The sequence below is a fragment of the Bubalus kerabau genome, chromosome 6 (assembly GCF_029407905.1).
Source record: "Bubalus kerabau isolate K-KA32 ecotype Philippines breed swamp buffalo chromosome 6, PCC_UOA_SB_1v2, whole genome shotgun sequence".
NCBI classification, from domain to species: Eukaryota; Metazoa; Chordata; class Mammalia; order Artiodactyla; family Bovidae; genus Bubalus; species Bubalus kerabau.
This window is the reverse complement of record NC_073629.1, coordinates 100383851-100411765: the sequence shown is the minus strand read 5'-3', so window position 1 is coordinate 100411765 and position 27915 is coordinate 100383851. Positions and strand designations below refer to the sequence as shown.

Below are 27915 nucleotides of genomic sequence, written 5' to 3'. Positions count from 1 at the left end.
GGAAAACAGATGAAGGGTAAGACATGGTTGGTGTGTTTCTAGGTTAACGACTAGGAACTTTTGATAACAGATTTTTGTTTTTGTTTTGGCTGCATCAGCTCTTCATTGAAGTTCGTAGGTTTCTCTAGTTGTGGCACATGGGCTTAGTTGCCTGTGGCATGTGGGATCTTAGTTCCCTGACCAGGGATTGAACTCTTGTCCCCTGCACTGAAAGGTGTTTTCTTAACCACTGGACTACCAGGGAAGTCTGATAACAGTTCTAGAGTCTAGGTGTCTGTATCCCTATTACAGAGGCAGCAGTGAGTCTCAAAGATCCAGTTTTGACTTGCAGTGGGCTCCCACTTACTATGGAGTATTGAGCAAGTCCCTGCTTGTCTGTGGGGCTCAGTTACTCATCTGGGCAATGGAGATTGGAAGGTAGATTAGTTAGCTATTGCTTTGTAATAAACTAATCCCCAAACTGGCAAGTTAAGCAACTATTTATGATTCTGAGTCTGTTGGTTGGCTAGGCTCACTTACGTATCTGCATTCAAGTGGCTGGCTGTTCTTATGGCTGGGACCTGTGTAAGGGCCTGAGCAGGAACAACTGGGCTGAGCAAGCTCTATGCTACATGGCTTTATCTTCTGGAAGGCAAGCTTGGGCTGCTGCTTATGGCAGTGGTAGGGTTCCAGGAGAGAGAAAGGTAACAGTTCTCTTGCAGCGGCTGGCCTGAAAAATTGCACAATGTGAGATTTTTGTGAGCTAAGTTTTCTTTGGGGCAAAATGAAGATTATAGCCCAGGAAACAGCATTTCAGATAGCTCTGAAAAACTGCTCCAAAGAGGCAGAGGGGGAAGGTCAGTATATATGTGATTTTAGTGAAGGGGGAGTATATGCAATCAGGTACATATTATTTTTGCAGAAAGTTTCTGCTAGTCACAGGGAGCAGTCACCATGAAGAATTTTAGTGCTTTTCTAGATATGAGAAGAAACTGAAGAGGAACTGAAGAGCTTTTTGATGAGGGTGAAAGAGGAGAGTGAAAAAGCTGGCTTGGAACAACATTAAAGAATCTAAGATCATGGCATCTGGTCCCATCACTTCTTGGCAAATAGAAGGGGGAAAAGTGGAAGCAGTGACATCTTTTATTTTCTTGTGCTCCAAAATCACTGCAGACAGTGACTGCAGCCATGAAATTAGAAGACGCTTGCTCCTTGGAAGGAAAGCTATGACAAACCTAGACAGCATATCAAAAAACAGAGATATCACTTTGCCAACAAAGGTCCATATGGTCACAGCTATGGTTTTTCTAGTAGTCATGTACAGATTTGAAAGTTGGATCATAAAGACAACTGAGTGCCAAAGGATTGATACTTTTGAATTGAGGTGATGGAGAAGACTCTTGAGAGTCCCTTGGACAGCAAGGAGATCAAACCAGTCAATCATAAAGGAAATGAGGCCTGAAGGTTCATTGGAAGGACTGATGCTGAAACTTTAGCTCCAATACTTTGGCCTCCTGATGAGTCGACTCACTGGAAAAGACTCTGATGCTGGGAAAGATTGAGGGCAGGAGATGAAGGGAGTGACAGAGGTTGAGATGGTTGGATGACATCATCAACTCAAGCTTGGCATGCTGTTAATCCATGGCGTCGCAAAAAGTTGGACATGACTTAGTGACTGAACAAGAACAGATGTGAGGAAATACAAGAATTGGGCTCATAAAGTTGGCTCCTGAAAATAACTATCTGAAGACCTGTTGTGCCAGTTTTCCCCGGAGCACCTCAGTTCTGCTGTCCCCTCTGAATTCCTTTCAAGGGGTGTTGAAAGTCTGCAGCTGCAGTGGCTCACAATTTAATCTTTGTAGAGACAGATGGCAAGTGCCAAAGGCAAGTGCCAATTTGTAGCTGACGTGGCCTAGGCTCAGAACTAGCACAACATCCTGTGCACTGCATTCTGTTCGTTAAAACAAGTCACAAAGTTCAGCTCAGATTTGCAGGGGTGGGGAAATAGCTTCCTTCTGAAGGGATGAAGGAGCCCTTTGCACAGAGCAGAGATACAGAAAGGTGTGGGATTGAAGCAATTTACCAGAGAAGACCAACTCTCCCCTACCTCTGAGGAGAGTATAATAGTATAATAGAACCACCTCTGAGGTGGTGAGGGGCTCAGGCAACTGAGGCCAAAGACCTGGCAGTGCTTTAAAAATTATAACATGCTCCACAGGTAGTGCTTCTGAGTGTGGTAATCTTGTGTCACCTGTGGACCTGTGAGTTCCTGAGAGCAAGGCCGTGCCCTACTCCTGTCTGCCCCTTCTGTATTGAGGAAAGGCTCACAGAAATGAAGGGAAACAAAGCGGAGCAGTTGCTGAGAACCAGACCACACTCCCTCTTCTCACCCTAGAACAAAGACAGGCTTCAAACCCTCTGGAAACTGAGAAGCTTCCTTGCCTTCAGCAAGCTCTCCCCCTCATCCTTTCTGCCCTGCCCCCACCTCCAACTGCACTTGGCAGGATACTCACCTGTCTTCCCACTCAACAACTGAGAATACAGAAGGATGACTCGCTCAAGGTCACCAGTTAGTGGGTGAAGACCCAGATCCTGCTCAGGAAACCCATTAGGGCCTGCTTGAGCGACTGCAGACATGAACACACATCTGAGTGCAGGGACATGCTGTTTTGGCTCCTGGAATGGTGTGGTGTTGAGTTACAGATGCTTTTCTAATAATACAGGTGGAGCCCTGGAAACCTTTCCCTGCTGGGTTCTCAAGTCTCCCCGCTCTCCCATTCCACATCTCTGCCTCCAGCTTACCTCTCCCAGTCCTCCTCCATATTGCCTTTCCAAAACACTTGCATCATGACTCTGCTTAAAATAACAATGAATCAACATTTATTGAGCCCTTACAACGGGCCAGGTAGTGTTCTAAGCTCTTCTCTTGAATTAACTCATTTAATCTTCACAATTCTATGAAGAAGTCACTATTATTAGCTCCCATTTTGCAGATAAGGAAACTGAGGCACAAGAGGTTAGAGTGACTTACTGAAAGTTCCACAGTGTCAAAGTTAGGATTTGAACTCAGATAGTCTGGTTCCTGAACTTGGGCTTCTCAGGCCAGAAAAACCCTCTCTGTAGGTCTCTGTTTGTTGTTGTTAATTTGCTAAGTAGTGTCCAACTCTTTGCGGGCCCCATGGACTCCAGTGCACTGGGCTCTATTCTAATAATAAAGAACAACAGTAATATAATAATTAATATGCATGGATTGCTTACTGTAGGCTAGGCCTTGTTCTAGCTGCATTTCAAGTATTAGCTCATTTGAGTCTTACAATAGTACTAGAGAATTGGCCAGTGGAGGAAGTACTATTATCCTCATTTTACAGGTAAGGAAACGGGGATAGTCATGCAACAAGGATGGGTTACCAGACACTCCAGCTCCAGAGGCAAACTTTAAACCACTGTGCTATCTGGCTTTCCCAAAGACTATTCAGTCCAAGGGCCCAGCATTTACTGCTGTTTGGATTCATGTCACATGATTTCTGCATTTCCACTAAAGCATGGCTTTTGTTGTTTCTATGCATGTTTTTTTCCTTCTCAACCAGACCTTGAGCTCCATGAGGCCGGACTGAAGATCTGGTACGTCCTCAAGTTCCCCAGTTCACAGCCAGGATCTCACAGACTCCTCCTAACAATCTTACATTAAAGGCATTTCTCCTTTTCAAGGAAAAAGCATGGATTCAGAGGTAAAGATAGAACTGGATGAACAGCAGTGTTTTGGCAGACAGCGTTTTCTAGCCACAAAGTACTCTTCCCCACATCCCATTTGATTCCACACATCCTCACTTCCAGGGGCAGTCATGGTAGTACAGCTTGATGGTTAAGAGCAATGGTTTAGGATTAGACCTGAATTTGAATCTCCACTCAGTCACCTGCATGACCCACAGAGGGGGTAATTTAATCCCTCTTGTCCTCAGTTACCTTATTGGTAAACGAGGATGATAAAAATGCTTTCCTCATCTCTCTGTTGGGAGGACAAATGAAATTGAGCACATAAAGACCTGTGAGAGAGGTCTAGATTGGAGAAGTATTGTGTGTATATAGATAATCCGCTCCCCTCCCCCCACCTCCCTAAAGACACCGGGTCCCAGGACTGGGAAGGGGAGGGGGCAGCAGGTGGGCTCCCTGAGAAACATCCTGTACCCCTCCCTCTCCTGCTGGCACCCCCAAGCCCCACGCAGGGGAGAGGCGAGTGCCCTGCGGTACGAAGCGGGTGCTCCTCCCTCTCCGCACCGCCCGGAGCCTTAGAACTTGGGGAGCCGTCCCAGCGGAACCGCGGCTCTTCGCCTTGACCGTTGCGCTCCACCTGTCTTCAGCTGGCTGCCAGGCAATAACGCTTGGCCGAGCGGCTCTACCGCCCCTGCCTCCACTCCGGCGCAGGCGGGCGCTGGATCCTGGGGTAATCCAGGCCGGGTTTTGCGGCGGAGTCCGAGATCGCTGATTCCTCCTTCATCGGTTGCCCGTGGCAGCGGTCGGCGGCGGGAGATCATGGTGCTGGACGAACCGTGGGCCGCGCTCTCCGGCGTCTCCGGGGCCGCCCTGGCCTGCTGCTTCGTGGCGGCTGCCTTGGCCCTGCGCTGGTCCAGTCGCCGGACAGCGCGGGCCTCGGCGGTCCGGGCGCGACAGAGGCAGAAAGCGGCCCTGGACACCATGGACAAGGCGGCGCAGCGCTTCCGGCTCCAGGTGACAGCCGGGGTTGGAATCGGTGTGGAAGGGGAGGGTTCGGGGTGGCAGCAGCGCTTTGAGCCGCCCGGGCGCTCGGAGGGATGGGCGGCCGGCAGCTCAGGTGTGTGGGAGGGACGGGCGGCCGGCAGCTCAAGTGTGTGGGAGGGACGGGCGGCCGGCAGCTCAGGTGTGTGGGCAGGGCAGGTTTGTAACTTTCTGACACCCCTCTCGCCATCATGCATTCTGTACTCTTTTCTGAACCAGGTGGGACCTAGGGGAGGAATGGAAACGAAAGGGACAGGACAGGTCGTCGAAGGCTGTCGCCTCACTGGGTCAAAGAGGAGCTTTGCTGTGTGGCAGATAATCTCAAGATCATGGACTTACTAGGACGCTTAAACTGCAAGATGAGAACCAATAGGATGCTTGGGTTTAGGACTTTGGAATCATAAAGTGATGGTCAAGGGCCTTCTGAGAGCTTATAGTTCAAATTCATTGAGGATGCTCAGAGGGAGCTGGGGAGGGACTTGAGCAAGTCCACAGGGAGTTACCGGCTGAGGTGGACTCCTGCCACCTGGCTGTGGAGTCAGATGGGTTATAAGTTCCTTTCATGGATAGGTTTAGTTCCAGCCCTTCCCTGGGTGACCTGTCAACAAGCTTCTTTCCCTCTGGATCAGCTCAGTGTGTGTATGGGGGTGAGGGAAGCGGCCTGGAAGAGGAGGCTTTCCTCTAGGTGTATGATACACTGGGCTCAGTTCCAAGTCAAAATACCAAGCTCAGTTCCTATGTGCTGTGAGAGAGAAGACTTGCCGCAAGGGGTGTTGGATGGAATTTGGATGTGACAGGTGGGAAGGCATTCCAGATGATGGGACAAGATGAGGCAGGAGCTAGAACTAGAACCTAGATGCCTGGTGGAACCATCCAGCCTCATTCCAATGGAGAGGAGCAGGGAAGAAAGATCAGGAAGGGAGACCCAGGCCTTGGATGCCAGGCCCTGGGTGTGGCCTTGATTGCTTTGCGGTTTTCGCTGGATGTACTAGTATGAATTTACACCATACCATTCCTGGACCAGGAAAATGTCTTATTTGTTTGTTTAGTGAAATAATAACATATCTGGTTCTAGCCCTCACTCATTGACATGGCACACAATCAGCGAAAGTACACAATCAGTTCATTTTTAGGTATTCAATCCAAACTGGCCACTTTCCCTACCTAGTTGAGCAAAGCTTCATCACTGTCTGATCCTTCTTCTCTGGCAGAGCTCCCTGGTGCCCTGCTCAGGGATCCTTGCAATGATGCCAGGCCCAGCCTAGAGAACCTCGGTTGCTCCGGAGACTCCAAGTCCTGTGCAGCTAGCTAGCTGAGTTCTGCTGGCTCCAAGGAATGTGTGGGGGCAGCTGCAGGAATCTGCCCACAGTTTCTGCCTACATAACTCTCCTCCTGGTTGCAAGGAACCCACCAGCTGGCAGGGGTGTAGGGTAGTAGAAGGGTGGGTTTTCCCTCACTTCAGCTCCAAGCATCAGCATCTGGATCCAAGCATGCAGTTTCCTTCTGGAGCAACAGCCTTTCCTTATTTTTAAGAACAGGGAAAAAAAAAAAAAAAAAGGCTGTCTGAGGAGGCCTTACAAATAGCTGTGAAAAGAAGGGAAGCAAAAAGCAAAGGAGAAAAGGAAAGATATAAACATCTGAATGCAGAGTTCCAAAGAATAGCAAAGAGAGATAAGAAAGCCTTCCTCAGCAATCAGTGCAAAGAAATAGAGGAAAACAACAGAATGGGAAAGACTAGAGATCTCTTCAAGAAAAGTAGAGATATCAAGGGAACATTTCATGCAAAGATGGGCTCGATAAAGGACAGAAATGGTATGGACCTAACAGAAGCAGAAGATATTAAGAAGAGGTGGCAAGAATACACAGAAGAACTGTACAAAAAAGATCTTCATGACCCAGCTAATCACGATGGTGTGATCACTCACCTAGAGCCAGACATCCTGGAATGTGAAGTCAAGTGGGCCTTAGGAAGCATCACTATGAACAAAACTAGTGGAGGTGATAGAATTCCAGTTGAGCTATTTCAAATCCTGAAAGATGATGCTGTGAAAGTGTTGCACTCAATATGCCAGCAAATTTGGAAAACCCAGCAGTGACCACAGGACTGAAAAGGTCAGTTTTCATCCCAATCCCAAAGAAAAGCAATGCCAAAGAATGCTCAAACTACTGCACAATTGCACTCATCTCATATGCTAGTAAAGTAATGCTCAAAATTCTCCAATCCAGGCTTCAGCAATATGTGAACCATGAACTTCCAGATGTTCAAGCTGGTTTTAGAAAAGGCAGAGGAACCAGAGATCAAATTGCCAACATCTGCTGGATCATGGAAAAAGCAAGAGAGTTCCAGAAAAACATCTATTTCTGCTTTATTGACTATGCCAAAGCCTTTGACTGTGTGGATTACAATAAACTGTGGAAAATTCTGAAAGAGATGGGAATACCAGACCACCTGACCTGCCTCTTGAGAAACCTGTATGCAGGTCAGGAAGCAACAGTTAGAACTGGACATGGAACAACAGACTGGTTCCAAATGGGGAAAGGAGTACGTCAAGGCTGTATATTGTCACCCTGCTTATTTAACTTATATGCAGAGTACATCATGAGAAACGCTGGGCTGGAGGAAGCACAAGCTGGAATCAAGATTGCTGGGAGAAATATCAATAACCTCAGATATGCAGATGACACCACCCTTATGGCAGAAAGTGAAGAAGAACTAAAGAGCCTCTTGATGAAAGTGAAAGAAGAGAGTGAAAAAGTTGGTGTAAAACTCAACATTCAGAAAACTAAGATCATGGCATCCGGTCCTATCACTTCATGGGAAATAGATGGGGAAACAGTGGAAACAGTGTCAGACTTTATTTTTCTGGGCTCCAAAATCACTGCAGATGGTGAGTGCAGCCATGAAATTAAAAGATGCTTACTCCTTGGAAGGAAAGTTATGACCAACCTAGGCAGCATATTCAAAAGCAGAGACATTACTTTGCCAACAAAGGTCTGTCTAGTCAAGGCTATGGTTTTTCCAGTGGTCATGTATGGATGTGAGAGTTGGACTGTGAAGAAGGCTGAGCGCCAAAGAATTGATGCTTTTGAAGTGTGGTGTTGGAGAAGACTCTTGAGAGTCCCTTGGACTGCAAGGAGACCCAACCAGTCCATCCTAAAGGAGATTAGTCCTGGGTGTTCACTGGAAGGACTGATGTTGAAGCTGAAACTCCAATACTTTGGCCACCTGATGAGAAGAGCTAACCCATCTGAAAAGACCCTGATGCTGGGAGGGATTGGGGGCAGGAGGAGAAGGGGACGACAGAGGATGAGATGGTTGGATGGCATCACTGACTCTATGGACATGGGTTTGGGTGGATTCCGGGAGTTGGTGATGGACAGGGAGGCCTGGTGTGCTGTGGTTCATGGGATTGCAAAGAGTCAGACACGACTAAGCGAGTGAACTGAACTGAACTGAACTTCCATGGTAGATTTCCTAAAAAAAATCAACCCTGAATGTTCATTGGAAGGACTGATGCTGAAGCTGAAGCTCCAGTACTTTGGCCACCTAAAGCAAAGAGCTGACTCATTGGAAAAGACCTTGATACTGGGAAAGATTGAAGGCAAAAGGAGAATGGGGTGGGGATCAAATGATGAGATAGTTAGCATCACGGACTCAATGGATATGAATTTAAGCAAACTCCAGGAGATAGTGAAGGACACAGGAACCTGGCGTGCTGCAGTCTATGAGGTTGCAAGGAGCAGGACATGACTTAATGATGGAACAACAATACCACAATAACTTCCAGTGCAGGTTTTGGCCTTGAAATACCAAAAACTGTTTAAACACCCTCTGTGGGTCAGAGCCTGGCCTCAGAACACCAAAACTTGGCTCTTCCAGATGAGTAAGTTGGGAAATTCCCTTTTGGTTTTCCGGTGACTGGCAGAAGAAACGGAGAACTAGTTCAGCAGTCTTGTTTTGAGCAGTCAGCACAGGGGTTGAGGTCTTGAAGACAGTAGCTTTGGGATCAGTAAGAGGTGGGCAGTTTGTGTGCTTAGTTGCTCAGTCGTGTCCACCTCTTTTTTGGCCCATGGTCTGTATACCCACCAGAATCCCCTCTCCGTGGATTCTCCAGTCAAGAACACTGGAGTGGGTCACCATTTCCTCCTCCAGGGCATCTTCCCAACCCAGGGATCGAACCCTGTGTCTCCTGCACTGCAGGCAGATTCTTAACCCACTGAGCCATTGGGGAAGGTGGGCAGTTTAGCTGAGCTCACACATAACCTTAGGGAGAAGCCCCTCCTCCATCCCACCCCTAAGGCTCTTTCTGCTTGGTGCTGGAGCTGCTGGGGGTTTTGAGGCTGTTTCAACAGTCTTTCTTCTGGGTCTTTCTCAGCCCAGCCCCACACTGAGAAGGGGGCCTTGAGGTCAGGGGGCCCCTGAGTGAATACAGCAGCCTATGGTACAGCTCCTGCCTGATAGACTGCAGAGAAGTGAGTTGGGACCCAGATACGTCCTGTGTCCCAAGGTGCTGCTGGAGGAGCGGAGGTCCCAAGCACCTCCTGAACATCACAAAATGGTTTATCTCTTTTGGGACTCTTGAGCAACTTTAGAGTGAGGCATGCTTTTCATACGCTCTGTTGACCATGTGAGGCTTAATTTGAAACATGCGTTTGCCCATTTGCTTCCACCTTACTGCCTGAATGAGTTGTTTTATTTTTGACTGTGCTGGGTTGTCGTTGCTGTGCGGGCTTTTCTTTAGTTGTGTGAGCTGGGGCTACTCTCTCCTTTCGGCATGCGGGCTTCTCATTGCTGTGCCTCCTCTTGTTGACGAACATAAGCTCTAGGGTGCATGGGCGTCTATAGTTATGGTTCCTGGGCTCTAGAGCACAGGCTCAGTAGTTGTGGCACATGGGCTTAGTTGCTCCATGGCGTGTGGGATCTTCCCGGACCAGGGATTGAACTTATCTCCTGCACTGGCAGGTGGATTCTTTACCACTGAGCCACCCGGGAAGCCCCCTAAGTAAGTTTTAATATCCTTTCTAGACTGAAGTGAGGGACTGCCATTGATAGACTATGACGACTGGGAGAGCCATCCCACTTGCCCACACCTCGGTGCCTCTGCACCTCTGGTTTTAACCAGAATGCCCTTCCCGCACAGACCTTCCAAGCCCCTTTGTCAAAATCCCACTGGATTACAAATGCCTCTCCCTTCAACTGGATCTGACCTGTAGTTCCATCTCCTGGCATCTCCAAGACCAACTCGAAGCTGATTTTAAAAAAAGTCAGTAAATGAATGGGAGAACAGTATGGTTTTTGTTTCAGTCAATGTCCGTGGTCACATGATAGAATGGAATGTATATCTTGAAATAGAACAGATGTGATTAAAAAAATAACACAATAAACCATGAATAAAATTAAAAAAAAAAAAAACAACTTGGAGGACCATCTAGGGTATCTGAAATTAGGACAGTAGGTGGTTCAGGAGAAAAACAGGTTGAGGAGGGGCAGTGATTCAATGACAGCTGTAATATCCTATGCTTGGAAAAAAAGGCATACAGATGGCCACATGCTTGGTGAGATCTTATTTGTATACTTCCCTGCATTCTCCATATAAATTTTAATTTCCTCCATGTTCTTAGATTGGCCTCCTGGACATGCAGACTTACTCTGGTGTCTTGTGAGAGAGAAAATGTCTCAGCTGCCTGATAACTAGTTGAAGACTTAAAAATAGCTGTTAGCAACAGTGTCATCAACTGTCAACACAGAAGAGCAGAGGAAAGAATGAACATTTGTGCTGAGAACTGAGAGGAGCTCACTGACAGCTTCTGGCTGAGATGCACAGGGCCTCTGTGGACACCCTGGGTGAGGTGGGGAATGGTGGTGATCAGGCTCCTGCTGGTCGTTACCCCAGTGTGGTGGGCTCTCTGCTGATATTTACTTTCTTCCACAAACTGGTAGGCAGTTTTTCATTTTTTACAATGAGCACATACTTATATAATTGGAAAAAAATCTTGCTATTTTCATTGTGAGGGGAGAAATGCAAGGCATAGAACTGTGTGTATAGTATGATCCCTCTGTCCAAAAATAGAATATATATAAACAACTATATACATTGTGGGTTCTTCACAAACATTTTTTTTTTCTCCTATGAGGTTTCATCAGAAACTGTTAACTATGGTTTCCTTTTCAGAAGAGGGACTTGTCAAGGTGGTCCTAGAGGTGGGGGGAGTGTTTCCTTTCCATTTCGCATATCTTAAAAAAAAAAAAAAAAAAAGTCATCAGGGGTTGTCTGGGCTTCCCTGATGGCTCAGATTATAAAGAATCTGCCTGCAGTGCAGATACCCGGATTCAATCCCTGGGTCAGGAAGATCCCCTAGAGAAGGGCATGACTACCCAGTCCAGTATTCTTGCCTGGAGAATCCCATGGACAGAGGAGCCTGGCGGGCTACAGTCCATGGGATCACAGTCAGACACGACTGAAGCAATTTAGCACACAGGGCTTATCTATTATGTTGGGGGTAGATCATGGATCCATTTTTTCTCCTTGTAGCTCCTTGTATCATTAAAAAAAGAAAAAAGAAAAGAAAAAATTCCCAAGTAAATGTTGTATCCCTTTAACAAATTTGGGGAAGAATATTCCTGATATTGAGGCTGGATTTCAAAGGCTGTGTGGTGGGTGTGTGCGATGGGTGTTCAGCTTTGGGCGTGAGGTGGGAGTGAGTGGGCTGTGTCACATTGAGGGGGCAGAGGGGGCTCTGACAGGACCTCAGCCTAGAAACATCTCCTGGACCTTGTGGTGGGAGGCAACCTGAAGGGGACAGGCAAGGTGAGGTCGTTGTTGTGCTGTGTGGTCTGGTGACAAAGCTTGGGCAGAGAAGCCAGCTAGGTGGCCTCTGTGTGACCCAGTAGAGAAAGGGTCGGCAGTGGCAAGCATCTCAGTAGAGGAGACAGAGAGGTGGCCATTTTCCAGAGCTACTTAGGGGCGTGGTGACCAATTAGATGTGGGTGGAAGAAGGGGGAGCTGAGGACAGATGGCAGCGTCCTTCCTTGAGTGAAGAGGAGCCGGTGGAAAGGAGATAGGAGGCAGTGAGCTCAGGGGAAGGACACAGGAATGGAGGGAACAAAAGGAATAGCCCAGAGAGCGGATCTGAGCTCAGTTGGGTCAGGCGAAGGATGATTTGGAGGCGGAAGGACGATCTAGAGGCCATGTGATAGGTGTAGGGCCTGGAGGGAAGCCAAGAGGCGGCATGACTTCTAGCATCAGAGAAGGAAGAACAGGTGCCCAGAGGAACCTCCGGGAGCCTTTGCCTCTTCCTGTGTCTGGCTCCTTTTTGTGCTTCAGGTCATAGCTGAAACAATGTCTCCGCCTGCCCAGCACATCTGAGTCAATCTACTGTTCTTTCTGTCACAGATTCTGTTTACTTCCTTTCTCACACTTATCGTGATCTGCCATCATTTATTAACTTTCTTTCTTTTTTTTTATTTAAAAATTTATTTTATTTAAAAAAAACTTTGGCTGTGCTGGGTCTCTGTTGCGGTACGCCAGCTTTCTCTAGTTGTGGTGTGTGGGCTTCTCTTGTTGTGGAGCACAGGCTCTAGAGGAGGGGTCCCCAGCCCCTACCAGCCAGTAGCAGTCCATGGAGGGTTGGGAACCAGCTGCACAGCAGGAGGTGAGCTCTGGGGCAGGTGACTGAAACTTCATGTGCCACTCCCCATTGCTCGCATTATTGATGAACATCCCCCCACCCAATACCTCCTTCCCACCCCTCCTTCCTGTGGAAAAATTGTCTTCCTTGAAACCAGTCCCTGGTGCCAAAAAGGCTGGGGACTGCTACTGCAGAGCATGGAGGCTCAGTAGTTGCCCTGCCGCATGTGGGATCTTAGTTCCCCAACTAGGGATCGAACCTACATCTCCTGCACTGGAAGGCAGATTCTTAACCACTGGACCACCAGGGATGTCCCTTGTGTTATTAAAATTTCTTTTCTTCTTTTTCAAATTCTTTTTCTCAATTACTTTGTTTTCTTGAAGGTAAGCTCTAAGATCAGGGACTTGTCTGTCTCAGCTAACTCTAAATTCATAGCCCTAACATAGTGCTCGACACAGAGTAGGTGCTCAGAATATGTGTGTTGACTGGCTGAACGAGTGGATGACAGAAGCAGCGTAGAGGAGGGAGGGAACCCCGGGAAAGGGGTATGCCTGTGCCCAGGAGGAGTCTGAAGTCAGCCCTGTGAACGCCTCCATGAGACTCGGAGCAGAATGAAGAGGCAAGTGTTTGTTGTATTGGGCAACGAGGAAGTCCCTGGTGAGTTCGGCAAGAGCAGAGGAGGGTAGAGATGAGATGTGGTGGCTGAACTCAGATGCTTTCCTAATTAGCCCAAAGCCCTTGAGGGGGAAGCCAGTGAGGTATGCAGGCAGGGACTGATCCCAGAGACTCTGGAGGCCTCTGAGACCTGGCAGTGGGTGTCTGACCAACGTCCCTCCTCCGTCGGAGAGCTCTTCCCTGACCACCCTCTACCTGTGTGCTGCCCACTCAGTACATCCATGTTATTTTCTTTATTTCTGGCTATCTAAAATTCTTATTTGTTTGCTTATAAATGATCTCTGTGTGTTAGTTGCTCAGTCATATCCAACTCTTTGTAACTCTATGGACTGTAGCCCCCCAGGCTCTGTCCATGGGATTCTCCAAGCAAGAGTACTGTAGTGGATTGCCATTTCCTTCTCCAGGGGATCTTCCTGACCCAGGGATTGAACCCGGGTCTCCTGCATCTCAGGCAGATTCTTTATCACCGAGCCACCAAACTATCTCCTCACTCCCAACTCTACACCTTGTTGAAGCTCCCCCAAAGCCTGGAGGTGACTTTCTTGTTCACTGCTGTATTCCCATGTCTAGCATGGTCCTTGGTACAGAGTAGATGTCTAATATATATATTTATGGAATGAATGGCAAAAACCTCTCTCTTTGATGTGGCTCTAGCTTCAACCCCAGCCACCTAAGACAGGGTTTTCTTCTTTCTGCCCTCCCCTGCCAAAGGGTTGAGTAGTTAAGTGCAGGTGGACAGCCAGTGGGCAGCTTGTGCTGAATGGGCAGAGAACTATAGTTTATCTGTAAGTCCTAATCAAAGCACTTTCCCTCTGTGAACGTCAGTTTCTTTAAGTTGTGCAATGGGAATGGTGGTAACATTTAATCCAAACACAGAGCATATCAACAAGGTGTGTGGCCACACTCAGCAATCACTGTGCTAAGCTGCTTCAGTCTTGTCCAACTCTCTGCAATGCTATGGACTGTAGCCCGCCAGGCTCCTCTGTCCATGGGATTCCCCAGACAAGAATACCGAAGTGGGTTGCCATACCCTTCTCCAGAGACTCTTCCCCACCCAGGGGCTGAACCCTTGTTTCATACGTCTCCTGCATTGGCGGGTGGGTTCTTTACCACTAGCGCCACCTGGGAAGTTTTTTCATAATGGTCTAATACTCAGCTTGGGTGTGGCCTCTCCCTGGGCCCCCCTCGAGTGAGCTTCTGGAAGAGATAGATCTGTACTGTCCACAGGTGGCAAGGGCCTGCCCAGCTGGAGCACATTTGTGATGTCAGAGACGCGGGTGGGCTTGCCTGTTATGGGCTGGCATGTGACAGTGAGCACATGCTTGGTAGGTGTTGGGATGTGGGGGCATGGGCCATAGGTGTCTGCTGCAGGCACATGGGGCCTGGGGGGAGTAGGGGACTGATCTGAGGTGTCTCCCCAGAACCCTGACCTGGACTCGGAGGCGCTGCTGGCCCTGCCCCTGCCTCAACTGGTACAGAAGTTACACAGTGGGGACCTGTATCCCGAGGCTGTGCTCTTCACCTACATAGGAAAGGTAAGGCCAGGGAGTGACCCCACTCCTTCCTCCCCTCTCTGTACAAGGCTGTGGGAAAACCTGGCTGGAGGGCCATGGTGGGACCACAGTGCCAAGGGCTGCCAGGGAGAGAGGGAGGGAGCCAGAGCTGTGTATGTGTATGAGAGAGAGAGAGAGAGAAGGCTCTGTGTATGTGCATGTGCTGGGGACACTGAGCATGTTGACCTACCTAGAAACCTGGCTTTTAGCCCAGACTTCCCTCCCCATTCCGCCCCCACCCCATCAGTCACCGAGTCTGGTCTGTTCCCTTTTAGAGCCCCCTCTAGACCATCCCCTTGTCTCCCCCACTACCCTGGTCTTCTACCAGTCTCTGTCCAGGACCAAGCACCAGTCTCCTGGCCAGCTGCCCGCTCAGCATTCCAGCATCCTCTCTGGTCAAGGATTCTGGGGCTTGGGGCATCGGCAGCTCAGCTGCTGGCAGTTACCTGGCCCCCATAGCCTGCTGTGCTCTGGGGTTCCCTTTACCTGCAAGGCTCTTCTCCCTCCTCTTGCCCTGCTCAGTGCAACAGGCTCTCCTGAGTCTTCAGGGCCCAGAGAGGAGTCACGTCTTCCAGGAAGCCTCCCATAACCCTCCTCCCCTCCCAGTCTGGGTTAGGGTTTCCTCTTCAGTGTTCACTTACTAACAGCACATTTCTCATCACATTTTGGGGCTTGCCTTGTCTTTCTTTCCCAAGGTACATGTGTGGGCTTTTGGTGGACAGAGTCTTATTTGTCTTTGTACCTTAGGGCCTACCACGATGTCCTTTATATGTTGATAGTGAGTGCTCAAGAAATGTGTTTGAAACAAAATGAAGGAAGAAATTGTGCTTTATGAAAATGACTTGTATGTGATATGATCTCTCAGAAGAGAGTACGTGGCAGTGACTGTGACCCCTAAGCAGGTGGACATGAGTGCCAGGCATGTGAGAGTGGTGTGAGTGACTGCAGCTGAGAAGGGACAGAGAGGGACTGTGGAGAAAGGACTGGACACCCCTGGGCCGGGCGCATTGAAAGGACACAGTCTGAACAGATGGGGTTGCTTCTTTCGAATCCATGTCCCTGAAAAAGCTCCAGCCCTTCAGAGGGAGCATCCACAGAGAGCATTCTGGCTACAGATTGGCCTCCTCTTTTCCTGCCCTGGTCAGCAGACAGATTTCACATACCTGAGTTGGCAGCAGGGCCACAGTCATGTTCTTATCAGCTGGTATCAGTCAGCCATGCCTCAGATTCAGGTGTTCCTTTCACCTGGGCAGGTGTGGGCCCTGTCACCTGGGCAGGTGCCCCTGTCACCTGGGGCAGAGGAGAGTGCTGCATGCCAGGAAGCAGAAGCCTGGGTCTAGCCCTGCCCTGCACTGACTCCTGGTGCGACTCAACACGGGGATCTAGCCTCACTGGGCACCGGTGTGGCTTGAAGGAGGAGGTGAGTGGGGTGGCCAAGGGTCACCCTCCCCTTAGGTCGGTCTCTGGAGGGCATCTGAGGTCAGTTTCTTGTTCCTTTGAGTGTCATGGTCCTCGGAGCACACACGTACTCTCTATTCATCTCTGGAGGACACCTGAGGTCATTATCTTGTTCCTTTGAGTGTCCTGGTCCTCGGAGCACTCTCTCTGTCTGTCTTGGAGTTGAAGGTCAGAGACAGCCTGGGGAAGGCTGGGCCGCACGTCCGCAGTGAGGCCAGTGCTGGGCCTGCTTACCCTCTGTGCTCCTGGCTCTGGGTCAGGTTAATGGTTACCCTGTCACTGGGTGGTATATTTGAAAAGGCCAATCTTATGCTATGTTGATTTTGCCACAGTTGAAAAAACAAAAGAAGCCAGCCTCACCGCACTCTGTCGTATGTCCATTTCTCCCTCCCCCAGGCCTGGGAAGTCAACAAAGGGACTAACTGTGTGACCACCTACCTGGCAGACTGTGAGACTCAGCTGTGCAAGGTCCCAAGACAGGGCCTACTCTATGGTGTCCCCGTGAGCCTCAAGGAGTGCTTCAGCTATAAGGTGCGCCCTGCCCCAGTCCCTGCCAGCCAGCTCTGGGTCCTGGGTCACCCTGGGCCCTCAGAGGAAGTCCTAGGGCCAAAGGTCTTGAGAGGGCACCGCAGGTGTGTCCTGCCTTGGCCTGTGGGGTGGTGGTGGGAGCAGACCCTGTGTGTTGAAGCCCCCCTGGCTCATCAACCATGTCCCTCTCACCCATCCGTCCTTCTAGGGCCAGGACTCGACACTGGGCTTGAGCCTGAACCAGGGGGTGCCAGCGGAGGGTGACTGTGTGGTGGTGCAGGTGCTGAAGTTGCAGGGCGCTTTGCCCTTCGTGCACACCAATGTCCCCCAGTCCATGTTCAGGTTGGGTCCCAGGGGTGCAGGGTGGGGGGCAGGGGCACTGGTACCAACATGACAGGGGCTGACCCCTTCCCACTTCCTCCAGCTTTGACTGCAGTAACCCCCTCTTTGGCCCGACCATGAACCCATGGAATTCTTCCAAGAGCCCAGGTGGCTCCTCAGGGGGCGAGGGGGCCCTCATTGCCACTGGGGGCTCCCCACTGGGCTTAGGCACCGACATTGGAGGCAGCATCCGCTTTCCCTCAGCCTTCTGTGGCATCTGCGGCCTCAAACCCACGGGGAACCGCCTCAGGTAGGATGTAGGTGGCGGGTGGAGGGAGCCCCTGAGTCCTGCTGTGTGACCTTGGCCTAGCTTCCCACCTCTCCGGGCTCCAGGCAGGGATTCCCTGACTGGGGTTTTGCTAGGAGGTAATGTCACAGTACCACCAGCCCCTGGTTCCTCGTTTCCAAAGTCGTGAGAGAGTTGGGGGCTGCTGACTGGATGTGGGGTCGGGCAGGGGGTGGCCATTTCCCATTTCCAACATCTTGTGTTTCTTATCCAGCAAGAGTGGTCTGAAGGGCTGTGTCTATGGACAGGTAGCAGGTGAGGTCTGTGGTTCCCTCTGAGCCCTGGAGGAGGGGGGTCTGCCCCTTTGCCCCTGTCTCTCCTCGGGGCAGTGTTGGGCCCCCAGGCCACTCTAGGTCTGCCTTCCTACCTCCTATCTGCTCACACTCCAAGGCTCCGGCCCAACCCTTGTTTGGACCCAGCCCCGGAACCCCCCGGGGCTGGGTGATCTCTCTCTCCTCCCCTCCCTGCCCCACAGTACAGCTCGCAGTTGGCCCCATGGCCCGGGATGTGGAGAGCCTGGCACTGTGCCTGCGAGCGCTGCTGTGTGAGGACATGTTCCGCTTGGACCCCACCGTGCCCCCCTTGCCCTTCAGGGAGGAGGTGAGCAGCGGTGGGGGTGGGCATGGGGATGGATTCTGGGCTCACTGGTGCTCCTGAGCCCTTGCAGGCAGGCCTGGGAGGCCCTGTCTCTTGAAAACCAGCCCCCAGGGCTCTAAGGCCAGCACTGGCACCTCTGCCGGTGGTGGCACAGTGGTAAAGAAACCGCCGGCCAGTGCAGGAGATACAGGAGGCGTGGGTTCAATCCCTGGGTCGGAAAGATTCCCTGGAGAAGGAAATGGCAACCCACTCCAGTATCCTTGCTAGGATAATCCCATGGACAGGGAGTCTAGTGGGCTACAGTCCATGGGGTTGCAAAGAGTCAAACACGACTGACTGAGCACAGCAGCACTTCTGCAAACAGCCACCAGATGGTGCCCTTTCCTGCATTTGGAAATCCCGAGTCTTTCAAATTGGCTGGCTGGGAGCCAGAGCCTTGGGGCTGTCGCTGTGGAACAGGAGGGACCTTGAGGCTAAAAACAGCTTGAGAGAGGACTCCTGAACCTCTTTTGTGTTTGACAAGCCAGTAAACAGGAGCCTTTCTTACAGCATTCATTTCTCTATCCCCAGCCTCCAGCAGAAGGCTTGGCCCGGAGGCTGAGTGAGTTAAGAACAGTTAAAAGCGGAGCGTTCTCTCTCCCAGAGAAAGCTGGGATCTGTGGGCAGGGATCTATCAAACACTAGCTTCCTCCAAGTATCACCAGCCAAGTATCTTATCAGATAAGGCTGGGTGTATTACTGTCTGTGGTGAGGGAGGGCGCTGCCCACAGAGAGCCTTAGTAGCATGGGGGAGGAGCACAAAGTTAGAATATTGACGTTAGTTTGTCGGCGGATATGTCAATGATAGCTCAGTTGGTAAAGAATCCGCCCACAATGTGGGAGACTTGGGTTCGATCCCTGTGTTGGAACGATCCCCTGGAGAAGGGAAAAGCTACCCACTCCAGTATTCTGGCCTGGAGAATTCCATGGAGTGTATAGTCTATGGGGTAGCAAAGAGTCATTTCATGTCAGTGTAGGGGGTTGGTTAGGATTGAGTCATACTGTAATTGGTTAGGACTGGTGGGTACAGCGAGGTAAGGATTCTGAGGAGAGCAGTTCAAGAAGTCTTGGAGGATTAACTGTCATTTGGTGATCCTATTGAAGAGCTGATGGGTCTTTTAAGAATGACTAATAAAGTTATCTGTACTTTACGAGCAACAGATTTCAGGAGTACTCAAGTTAGAGATGTGAGCAGTGCTATAGTGTGTGCTTAGTCACTCGATCGTGTCCGACTCTGCAACCCCATGGACTGTAGCCCTTGGGGCTCCTCCGTCCATGGGAATTCTCCAGGCAAGAATACTGGAGTGAGTTGCCATGCCCTCCTCCAGGAGGTATAGTAAAGCTATGTTTATGTAGACTGTGTAAGCTGTGTGATGTAAGTGCTGTTTCTCAGCCATCTGGCATTACTCCCTACAGACCTCTTGCCTGGGAAGGGGTGAGGGCCCCTGGGCAGCATGAGATCTGGGCTGGGGTGAGGGAGGGCAAGCTCCCACTCCTCAGCTGAGGAGATGTTCTAACTCTACCCAAGGGCCCCCTTCCCGAGAGGGAGGAGAGGCAATGAAGTCCCTGTCCCAGGGTCTGGAACAATCTGTTATGGGAGCCAGAACTTACATCCTTGAAACAGGCTGTGGACGCCTGGGTTTCTGCCCTGATGTTGCCACTCTACCCTGATGAGAGGCCTGGGGCGAGTCCCGGCCCTGCTCAGGGCCTGTCTCCCTGTCTAGACCTGAAGGCTGTGGAATCCTCCTTCTTGCTCTGTCCACCTGCGGAGTCACTGGGAAGGTGTTTTGTGAAGGGGTCAGATACAACAGGGCTGGCCTCCCTGGAGGCCAGTTTTTGGGGATCTAGGCAGCAGCCTCAAAGCTGTGTCTGGGGCTGAGTAATGGCTCTGAGCTCTGGGAGCCCTGCTTCGGGCCACTGTCTCCTGACCTGACTCTGACTCGTGTGTGCTGCCCCCAGATCTACAGGAGCTCTCAGCCCCTGCGTGTAGGGTATTATGAGACTGACAACTATACCATGCCCACGCCGGCCATGAAGCGGGCCCTGCTGGAGACCAAGCAGAGACTCGAGGTTGCTGGCCACACGGTATGCTAGGGGAGGGGGGAACCCAAAGGTCCTGGCATTGTCCCTCCTTCAGGGAAGCCTTCTAGGTACCCATGGCTGCCACCCGTCCCTGGCACCCTTGCACCCTGATTGTTCTGAGATTGGGGTCGCAAATTCGATCCCTGGGGGACCAGTAAAAAGGGGCTGATCAGAAGTGTTGGGGTACATGCTTGATGGTGACCTCACCTCTGAGCTGGGATGTGGAGCTGCATGGAGTGGTCCTTCCTCGTCAACCACAAGCAGTGGTGCACAGCTGCCCAGGGGTTCTCAGGGCCCTGAGATGGCAGGCTTGGGGCCATTCACCTGAGACAGGCTTATATGTGGTTCCAGACTCCTCTCAGGATACACATCTTATGGGGAGTTATCACAGGCCAACAAGGGTGCCTTTGTGGCTCCATTGAGGGCACCGTGAGGGCTGAGGGCTGCCTTGACAATGTGTTTTGGGGGGTGGGACCCAAGGCTTTCTAGGTCTGGGAACCTTACATGCCTCCATCTCTGCAGCTGGTTCCCTTCCTGCCGAGCAACATACCTCATGCTCTGGAGACCCTGGGCACGGGTGGGCTGTTCAGTGACGGTGGCACGACCTTCCTACAGAACTTGTGAGTAACTGGGTTTGGGGGTGGGTGGTGGGATCAGGACATGGGTAGATGCAGGGAGAGCAGCTGAGTGCTGTGTTCCTCCCTGGGACAGGCCACTGGGGAAGATGGAGGACAGGCCTCGGCAGAACCTGAAGAAGGCCTGGAGCTTCCTGGGCAGAGACCTTACCATCCCTCCGGCTTCAAGCTGAGCCTAGAGCTGCCTTGTCAGGGAGACCTTGGAAAGGTGCCAGTGTGGGGAGAGGCAGGATTGAGCAGCCCTGGCCTGGCCCTGGACTGAGTTGTGCAGGCAGTTGCTTATCTATTGGAGAAAGATTGAGAAACAAGGGTGGAATCAAGCAGGAGGGCAAGGGTGTAGACCTGCCATTACTCCACACTCCTTGGATTTGTGCCACATCTTCCGCCTTTGAGCAGGATCTGTTTTCTTGTCTGAAAAGTCAGAAGATTGGACCACACCAGCTTTACAAGGCTTTGCAGAGCTCATATTTGAGAAGCTGGTCCCACAGGGATGTTTTCAGTTCTAAAGGCTGATGGGGGCAGGGCAGGTCTGTGAAGATGCTTCCTGGGGACATGCCCAGATTGAATGAACTTCTGCCAGTAGCCAAGTGTGATCTGGGAGGCTTCCCTGGTAACTCAGCTGGTAAAGAATATGCCTGCAATGCAGGAGACCCTGGTTCGATTCCTGGGTCGGGAAGATCAGCTGGAGAAGGGATACCCACTCCAGTATTCTTGGGCTTCTCTGGTGGCTCAACTGGTAAAGAATCCACCTGCAATGTGGGAGACCTGGGTTTGATCCCTGGGTTGAGAAGATCCCCTGGAGAACGGAACGGCTACCCACTCCAGTATTCTGGCCTGGAGAATTCCATGGACTATTCCATGGGGTTGCAAAGAGTTGGACACGACTGAGCAACTTTCACTTCAGTGGAAAGGGCCACCCCTCAGTTTGGCCCTCGGGGTGAGACTCCAGAATCAGCTGCCTGAGACCTTTCCCTGAGATTGAGAGCAGAGATAGCCTTAGAGACAAGGATTACTGTATCCACTCGGGATTACCCCACTCGTGCCTCCAGGCTGGCATCAGCATCTGTAGGGGGATGCCCTTGGCAGTATCTTTGGGCCAGGGAGATACTTCCCACAGTTCTTATTGCCCTGAGCTGAGTTTGCAACGGAGGGAGACAGGGAGCCCTGCCTTGGGGAGCTCCAGTGGATATGGGTAGAGCCTAAGCATCCCAAAGGGTCTGCAGACACATGTTGCATATTGGAAAGGAGAGGCTGGGATGAAGGGGCTGGAGGCTGTGGTTACTGGAGTCTGGTGAGGAGGGAGGTAGAGTCAGTGAGTGGAGAATGGGGGATGCCGCAGGTGGGGGTGAGCCAGGAGGGACGCCTTGGGTGGATGCATCTGGACTGGACCCTTTGTCTCCCAGCAAAGGTGATTTCGTGGATCCCTGCTTGGGGGACTTGATCTCAATTCTGAGGCTGCCCGGATGGCTTAAAGGACTGCTGGCTTTCATGATGAAGCCTCTGGTGAGGGCACAAGGAATGGAAGGGTGGGCACCACTGGGCTCTTTCCCCCTTCCCTTAGCCTCCTTTTCTTCTCAGCCCCTACCCTATCTCTTTTCCTCCCCTCATGCTCTTCAATCTTCAGCCAACCTGCTTGCTGAGAGGAGTGCTTACCTGGGGCCTGCGGGGAGGGACAGGGGGAGGAGGCCTAGGTGGCTTGGCCTGAAGATTATTGCCACACCTGGCCTAAAGTCTAGTCACTGACAGTGTCTGTTCTTTTGCAGCTCCCAAGGTTATCAGCCTTTCTCAACAATATGAAGTCTCGGTAAGAGTTTTTCCCATGCCCAGATGCCTGCACAACTGTCCCCCTGACCTGGGTCCAAGTGCTTTCCAATGGGAAACGATGAGAAAAGTAGCTTCTGAGGCTGGAAGTGGTCTAAGCAGGGTGGCAACCTCTGTGGCCTTGGGCTGGGGGGCAGTCTTGAAGATGTCTTAGCAAGATACAGGAAAGGCTGGAGAGTAAGGTCCTGAAGGAGAGCAAGGTTGGGAGAGGATGAAGAGGAGGAGATTGCCCTGCCTGGACATGGGTGGAAAGGCCCAGAAAGGAGCTAGTGGGTGGCAAGGAGCGGGGGATATTAGGGACCCGTGAGAGGTGCTGGTTTTAGAGACCAAACACTGCGCCTACTCCTGCCTGCCCCTCGGGGCCTCAAGCCAGAAAAGATGGGAGTAAATTGCCTGATTCTCAGGCCCTTACAACTTGTAGACTTGCCTTCTCTTTCATGTGTGTGTGCTAAGTTGCTTCAGTTGTGTCCAGCTCTTTTTGACTCAATGGACTGGAGCCCGCCAGGCTCCTCTGTCCAAGGGCTTCTCCAGGCAAGAATACTGGAGTGGGTTGCATGCCCTGCTCCAGGGGATCTTCCCCACCCAGTGATTGAACCTGTGTCTCCTGTGGCTCCTGCATTGCAGGTGGCTTCTTTACCGCTGAGCCACGGGGGAAGCCCATTCCTCTCTCACCACCAGGCATTGAGGACCTCGGGCGGCTCTGTGTCCTAAGAATAGCTGGGGGTCTGGCCTAAGTCCCTCTTGGGGACTCCATGGGATATGAACTTAGGGATTAGAACTTCTGCCCCGCACTGCTTTCTTCTCAGAGTGCCCTGAAATTGAGAAGGGTCTGAGAAGGAAGGGAATCTGGGAGATTTTGAGAGTAGGGGCCTGATGTTGCTAATCCCCATGGCTGTGATTATCATGGTCGGTGACTCCACTCCCTCTGTCCAGGTCAGCCGGAAAGCTCTGGGAACTACATCATGAGATTGAGGTGAGGCCAGAGCCCCTGGACTAGAGTAGGGCAGGTGGGGATGGGGCCGGACAGGATGCCTTGGGGTCTCTTGGACACTGGTCCCTCTGGTCCCCCGGAGTGGCCCATCATCCCCTGCTCCCACTCCCTGGATTGGGCCGTTTGGGGCCTGCTCTGTGACCCTCACTTGCCTGGAGGCCCATCCTAGGGGCCTGGGTCGGCCTGGGTGGGACTCCTGCCCTGGACACCTCTTTGCCACTCTGGTGCTGCCTGTAACCAGCACTCTGTGGCCCGACCCTGGCAGGAAGAGTGGTCTCCGTGGTTCCGTGGAGCATTTGATGCCCCCTGAAAGCATCCCTGTCTGAATATCCCAAGGTCCTCCATGCTATCGTGGCTCAGTTCAGATATGGGGCAGGCATGGGGCCAGTCACCCCGCCTCAGTGCCTGTGCTGCAGAGTCCATGTAATGGGTTGGGTCTGAGAGCTTCACTGGGTGTGCGGGTGTCCTCCACAGGTATACCGGCACTCTGTGATGGCCCAGTGGAGAGCTCTGGAGCTGGATGTGCTGCTCACCCCCATGATGGGCCCCGCTCTGGACCTGAACGGCCCAGGCAAGGCCACAGGTGAGGCTGGCAGCCCCATCACATCCCTCTCACCTGTCTCTTCTCTTCTGAGTTCCGCCCTGTGCCTGGTGAGGTTGCTGGGAAGTAGGAGGAGAGGAGCCCTGGGGGAGGACTCCACTCCTGATAGGCGCGCGGTCTGGTTGGCTGGAGAGAAGGGAGTCAGGTGGTATGCCTTGGGAGGGAATGAGCTCCTCGTCCTCAGTGATATTCAAGTTGGAGGTCTTGTTACAGAGTCTATGGTTTTGGGAGGTGGTGTTTGAAGTCCAGGTGGGATTTAGATAAACCAAGAAAACAGCAGTGAAGCTGCAGTGGGGGAGGCACAGGGCAAGCACTAGCAGGCTCTCCAGCCTGCCCTGAATCCAGGTTCCTGGGCTTTGTCTCTCTCACTCAAGTCTCAGCCCTAGGAGAGAACCCCTCCCTGCTGGTGGAAGCAAGTGCCATCTCTTAGGGTGGAAGATGGGGGCTCAGAGCGGACAGTCGTCACGGAAGGTCGGCTGACCTGCTCCAGCCCCTTGTGCTGTGTCTCAGGGGCTGTCAGCTATACTCTGCTCTACAACTGCCTGGACTTCCCTGCGGGGGTGGTACCCGTCACCACGGTGACCGCCGAGGACGAGGCCCAACTGCAGCTTTACAAGGGCTACTTTGGGGATATCTGGGACAAGATGCTGCAGAAGGTGAGTCTCTTCCCCTTGCCTCCCCCCCGGGACCCCTTCCTCTAGTGGAGAGGACAGTATAACCAGGCACAGGCCTTGTCGGCCTTTCTTAACGCAGGACTCCTAGAGACTGCGGGCGGGCCCTGCTGTGCTGCCCCTCCTCCCCAGCTGGGGAGCTTCCCGGGTCTGGGTGGGGCCCTGCCTTGAGACCTCGGGTCCTGATGCCTGTGTGCCCTGCAGGTTGTGAGGAAGAGCGTGGGGCTGCCCGTGGCTGTGCAGTGCGTGGCTCTGCCCTGGCAGGAAGAGCTGTGTCTGCGGTTCATGAGGGAGGTGGAGCAACTGATGAACCCGGACAAGCAGCTATCCTGACTGCGGCCCACCCGGCCCTGGAGGACCCGAGACCCGCCTGGAGCTGCATCCAGCCTGTTCAGGGCACAGCTGCCGCCCCGCCAGGAAGTGTTCAGCCTGGGCTGAGGCTTCCGAGTCCCCCCTCCGTCGCCCCCTACAAGAAGCCCAGACCCAAGGACTCTGGACCTCACTTCGTCCCCAGGTCTGCTCTCTGTCCTGACCACCCCCTTGCTGTGGCAGCCAGCAGGCATGACATGAGGACTAACAGTCAAGAACTGGTGTCTGGTGTGTGTGTGCTTTCTGGCAGTCACTGTTAGGGCCCCGGGTTGGACACCTGCCCTTCTAGAACCCGACTTCAGCCATGTCCATCTCCTGCTCCCAAACCTCCTCTAGTTTCCGTCACTCACAGCATGGACACAGGTTTTTCAGGGTGGCTCTTGCAGCCCCAGCTCTTCACCTTCACCCACTGTCTCCCCGTCCCCGCCTCCCAACCCTCAGACTAAGCCCTACTTCATTAGACATTGTTTTTTCCCTCTCTTCTCCCTTTGCTCCTTCCCTTTGCTGAGGAGGCCCTTTCAGCTCCTCTACCATTAAATCCTTTGAGGCCCAGCTCAGATCCCTCTTTCTCCCTCTGAACCCTGGAGTAGGGAGGCTGTTTCTGTCCAATCAGCCCTGTGTGGTGGGCATCTGCAGGTGGGTCGCCTCAGCACACTGGCTCTCCTTGACGCAGGGGCACTATTTTTACATCTTTGTCCTCAGTGGGCAGCACAGGGCTGGGCACAGGGCAGCAGGGAGTCTGGGATGCTGTTGGGGAAAGCAGCCCACAGGCCTGGGGAGGCAAGCCCAAGACAAGATGATCTGGCAGAGAGTGCTTGCAGGACCAGTCAAGGACTGGATATTATGGGAAGGCCTCCCGAAGGAGGAGAACCTGTGTTGTGTAGAGACTGTTTCCCAGAGGCTGAGGGAGGGGACGAGGACATCCCAGGGAAAGGGAAAAATATGCCTGAAAACTAGGACGAGTTTGGTAGATGGAAGCATTGTGCTTCAGGAGGAGCAGCAGAGAGGTAGGTGGGGGTCAGATCAAGGGGATTTGGGGGCCAGTTCAGGTACTTGAATCCAGTCTCCAGGGCAGTGGGGTGCTCTTGAAAGATCACCCAGGTGTGCTGAGGAGAGTAGACTAGAATGGCAGAGCCTGGAGAGGGTAACGAGGCTGTTCCATGATCCTAGTGTGAGGAAGGGGGCCTGAGGCCTGAGCTAGGGCAGTGGTTTGGGGTGCAAGTGAGCTGTCTGGGCCTGTGTTGCTTGGTGGGCGGCGGGTAGCTCATCTGGGCCGCTCTGGGGGCCACTTGGGCCCACAAGCAGAGCTTCCTCATGCCTCCCTGGCTCCAGCCCTAACTCGCCTGCTTGCTGTTGAAGATGTGCCTGGCCTGAGTCCTCGGGCTCAGGTGGGCCCCTGGCTCCCACCTGACTAACGTCAGATTCTTTCCAGGACAACTGCTTTCCCAAGGCTTCCTTCTCTGCCCAGATTTTCCTGCTTCTCCAGAGGTGTCTTCCCCTCCACATCACGTGCCCAGTGGCACCTGTACTTTCTGTCAATAGTAACCCGGCCTCAGTTGGGGCAAGTCTCAGGGCAGACATGAGCCTCCCTGGGAGCTGACTAGAGGGCCTAATCCGCACAGACACCTAGGTTGGGATGACCAGGAAGCTGCTGCACTTTGCCCTGGTTTCTCTTCTACTGCTACTGTCATTTTGGCTCATATATTTCCATGAAATCACTCAGCATCTGCCTCAGCTTCCTGCCCCATTTCTGTCTTTGGTTAATGATAGCCTTGTGCTTTCAGACCTCACTTCCATTCTTTCCAGTCAATAATTCCAATCAATAACTGGGTTACTGATCCCCTGCTTGAATCCCATCATGGCCGTGCCCAGCTCTGTTCTTAGTGGTGCTGGAGCTCCTCCAAGCCTGTCTGTCATCTCTCAGAGGCTCTGGGGCCTGTATGGGTGGCAGATTTTGGTACAAACATGTTGGCTCAATCATAATCAGTGATGAGGGAAAGGTTAGACAAAGGGGCCAAGTGCTGCCAAGGGCAGAGGAGGTGGTCAGTGATGAAGCAAGTGCCCATTGCATTCCACCCCCACAGCTACACTCTGGTCCAAGCCTCCTGCCCCTCACCTGGACACCAATAACCCAACTGGGGTCCCTGCTTCCTTCCCCACCTGTCCAACCAATCCATTCTCCATACAGCAGCCAGAGTGATCCCATAAAAGTGTATATCAGATTGAGTCACCTCTCTCCCTAAGACCTTGCAATGGCTTCCCAATCAACCGAGATGAAAATCTGGTCTATTCAAGTCCTTTGAGGTCCCAAGTGACATGGCCCTTGCCCACCTCCCCTGCCTCATCTTGGATGTCTCTTCCTCTCATTCCCTATTCCCCAGCCACACGAGCACCTTATGGTCTCTTGATCATCTCAAGCTGGTCCCTACTCCAGAGCCTTTGTGTTAGCTGTCCCTCTGCTTGGAACTCTTGACACCAATGTCACCCTCCCTGATCACCTACTTGGGGAACAGCTTCCTCTGACATCTTCTAACATGCCACCCCTTGGACTTAATACCATTGTCACTAACTAGCATCATATGTTGTTGTTGTTGTTTTTTTGTCTCCACTCAAATAAGCTTCCTGAGAACTGCACTTTGTCATGCTCATCACAGTACTCAGCATGTGGAATGGTTCCTATAGGGTGTTTAGATAATTCAGTGAACACCAAGTGAGCATCTACTAGGGACCAGGAGCTGTATTGGATGCTCGGACTGCAGTGATATATGGGGCAGACTAGGGTTTTGTCCTCTTGGATCTGCATTCTGGAGTATATTTTTTGAATGAAAGGCAGGCAGGTGTGCTATTAAAGACCTACATCTTTAATGT

General features: G+C 52.0%; 1 protein-coding gene across 1 annotated transcript; it reads left to right on the top strand.

Annotated features, from left to right (window-relative positions):
- Window positions 1-27915, top strand: LOC129655503 (fatty-acid amide hydrolase 1). Its single transcript, XM_055585988.1, has 15 exons — window positions 1-4704; window positions 14457-14570; window positions 16443-16577; window positions 16783-16916; window positions 16999-17205; window positions 17456-17496; window positions 17717-17841; window positions 19837-19962; window positions 20482-20579; window positions 21998-22097; window positions 22358-22398; window positions 23349-23388; window positions 23881-23989; window positions 24518-24663; window positions 24883-27915. Exons 1-15 carry the CDS (start codon window positions 4510-4512, stop codon window positions 25009-25011), a joined length of 1740 nt encoding a protein of 579 aa, XP_055441963.1. The 5' UTR covers window positions 1-4509; the 3' UTR covers window positions 25012-27915.

What these genes read in the sequence shown, in the direction of transcription:
- LOC129655503 (XM_055585988.1), top strand. Translation starts at nt 4,510, where the DNA reads ATGGTGCTGGACGAACCGTGGGCCGCGCTCTCCGGCGTCTCCGGGGCC. An exon ending in TCGAGGTTGCTGGCCACACG is followed by an intron (nt 19,963 to 20,481) that starts GTATGCTAGGGG and finishes CCATCTCTGCAG; the next exon opens with CTGGTTCCCTTCCTGCCGAG. An exon ending in CTCAACAATATGAAGTCTCG is followed by an intron (nt 22,399 to 23,348) that starts GTAAGAGTTTTT and finishes CCCTCTGTCCAG; the next exon opens with GTCAGCCGGAAAGCTCTGGG.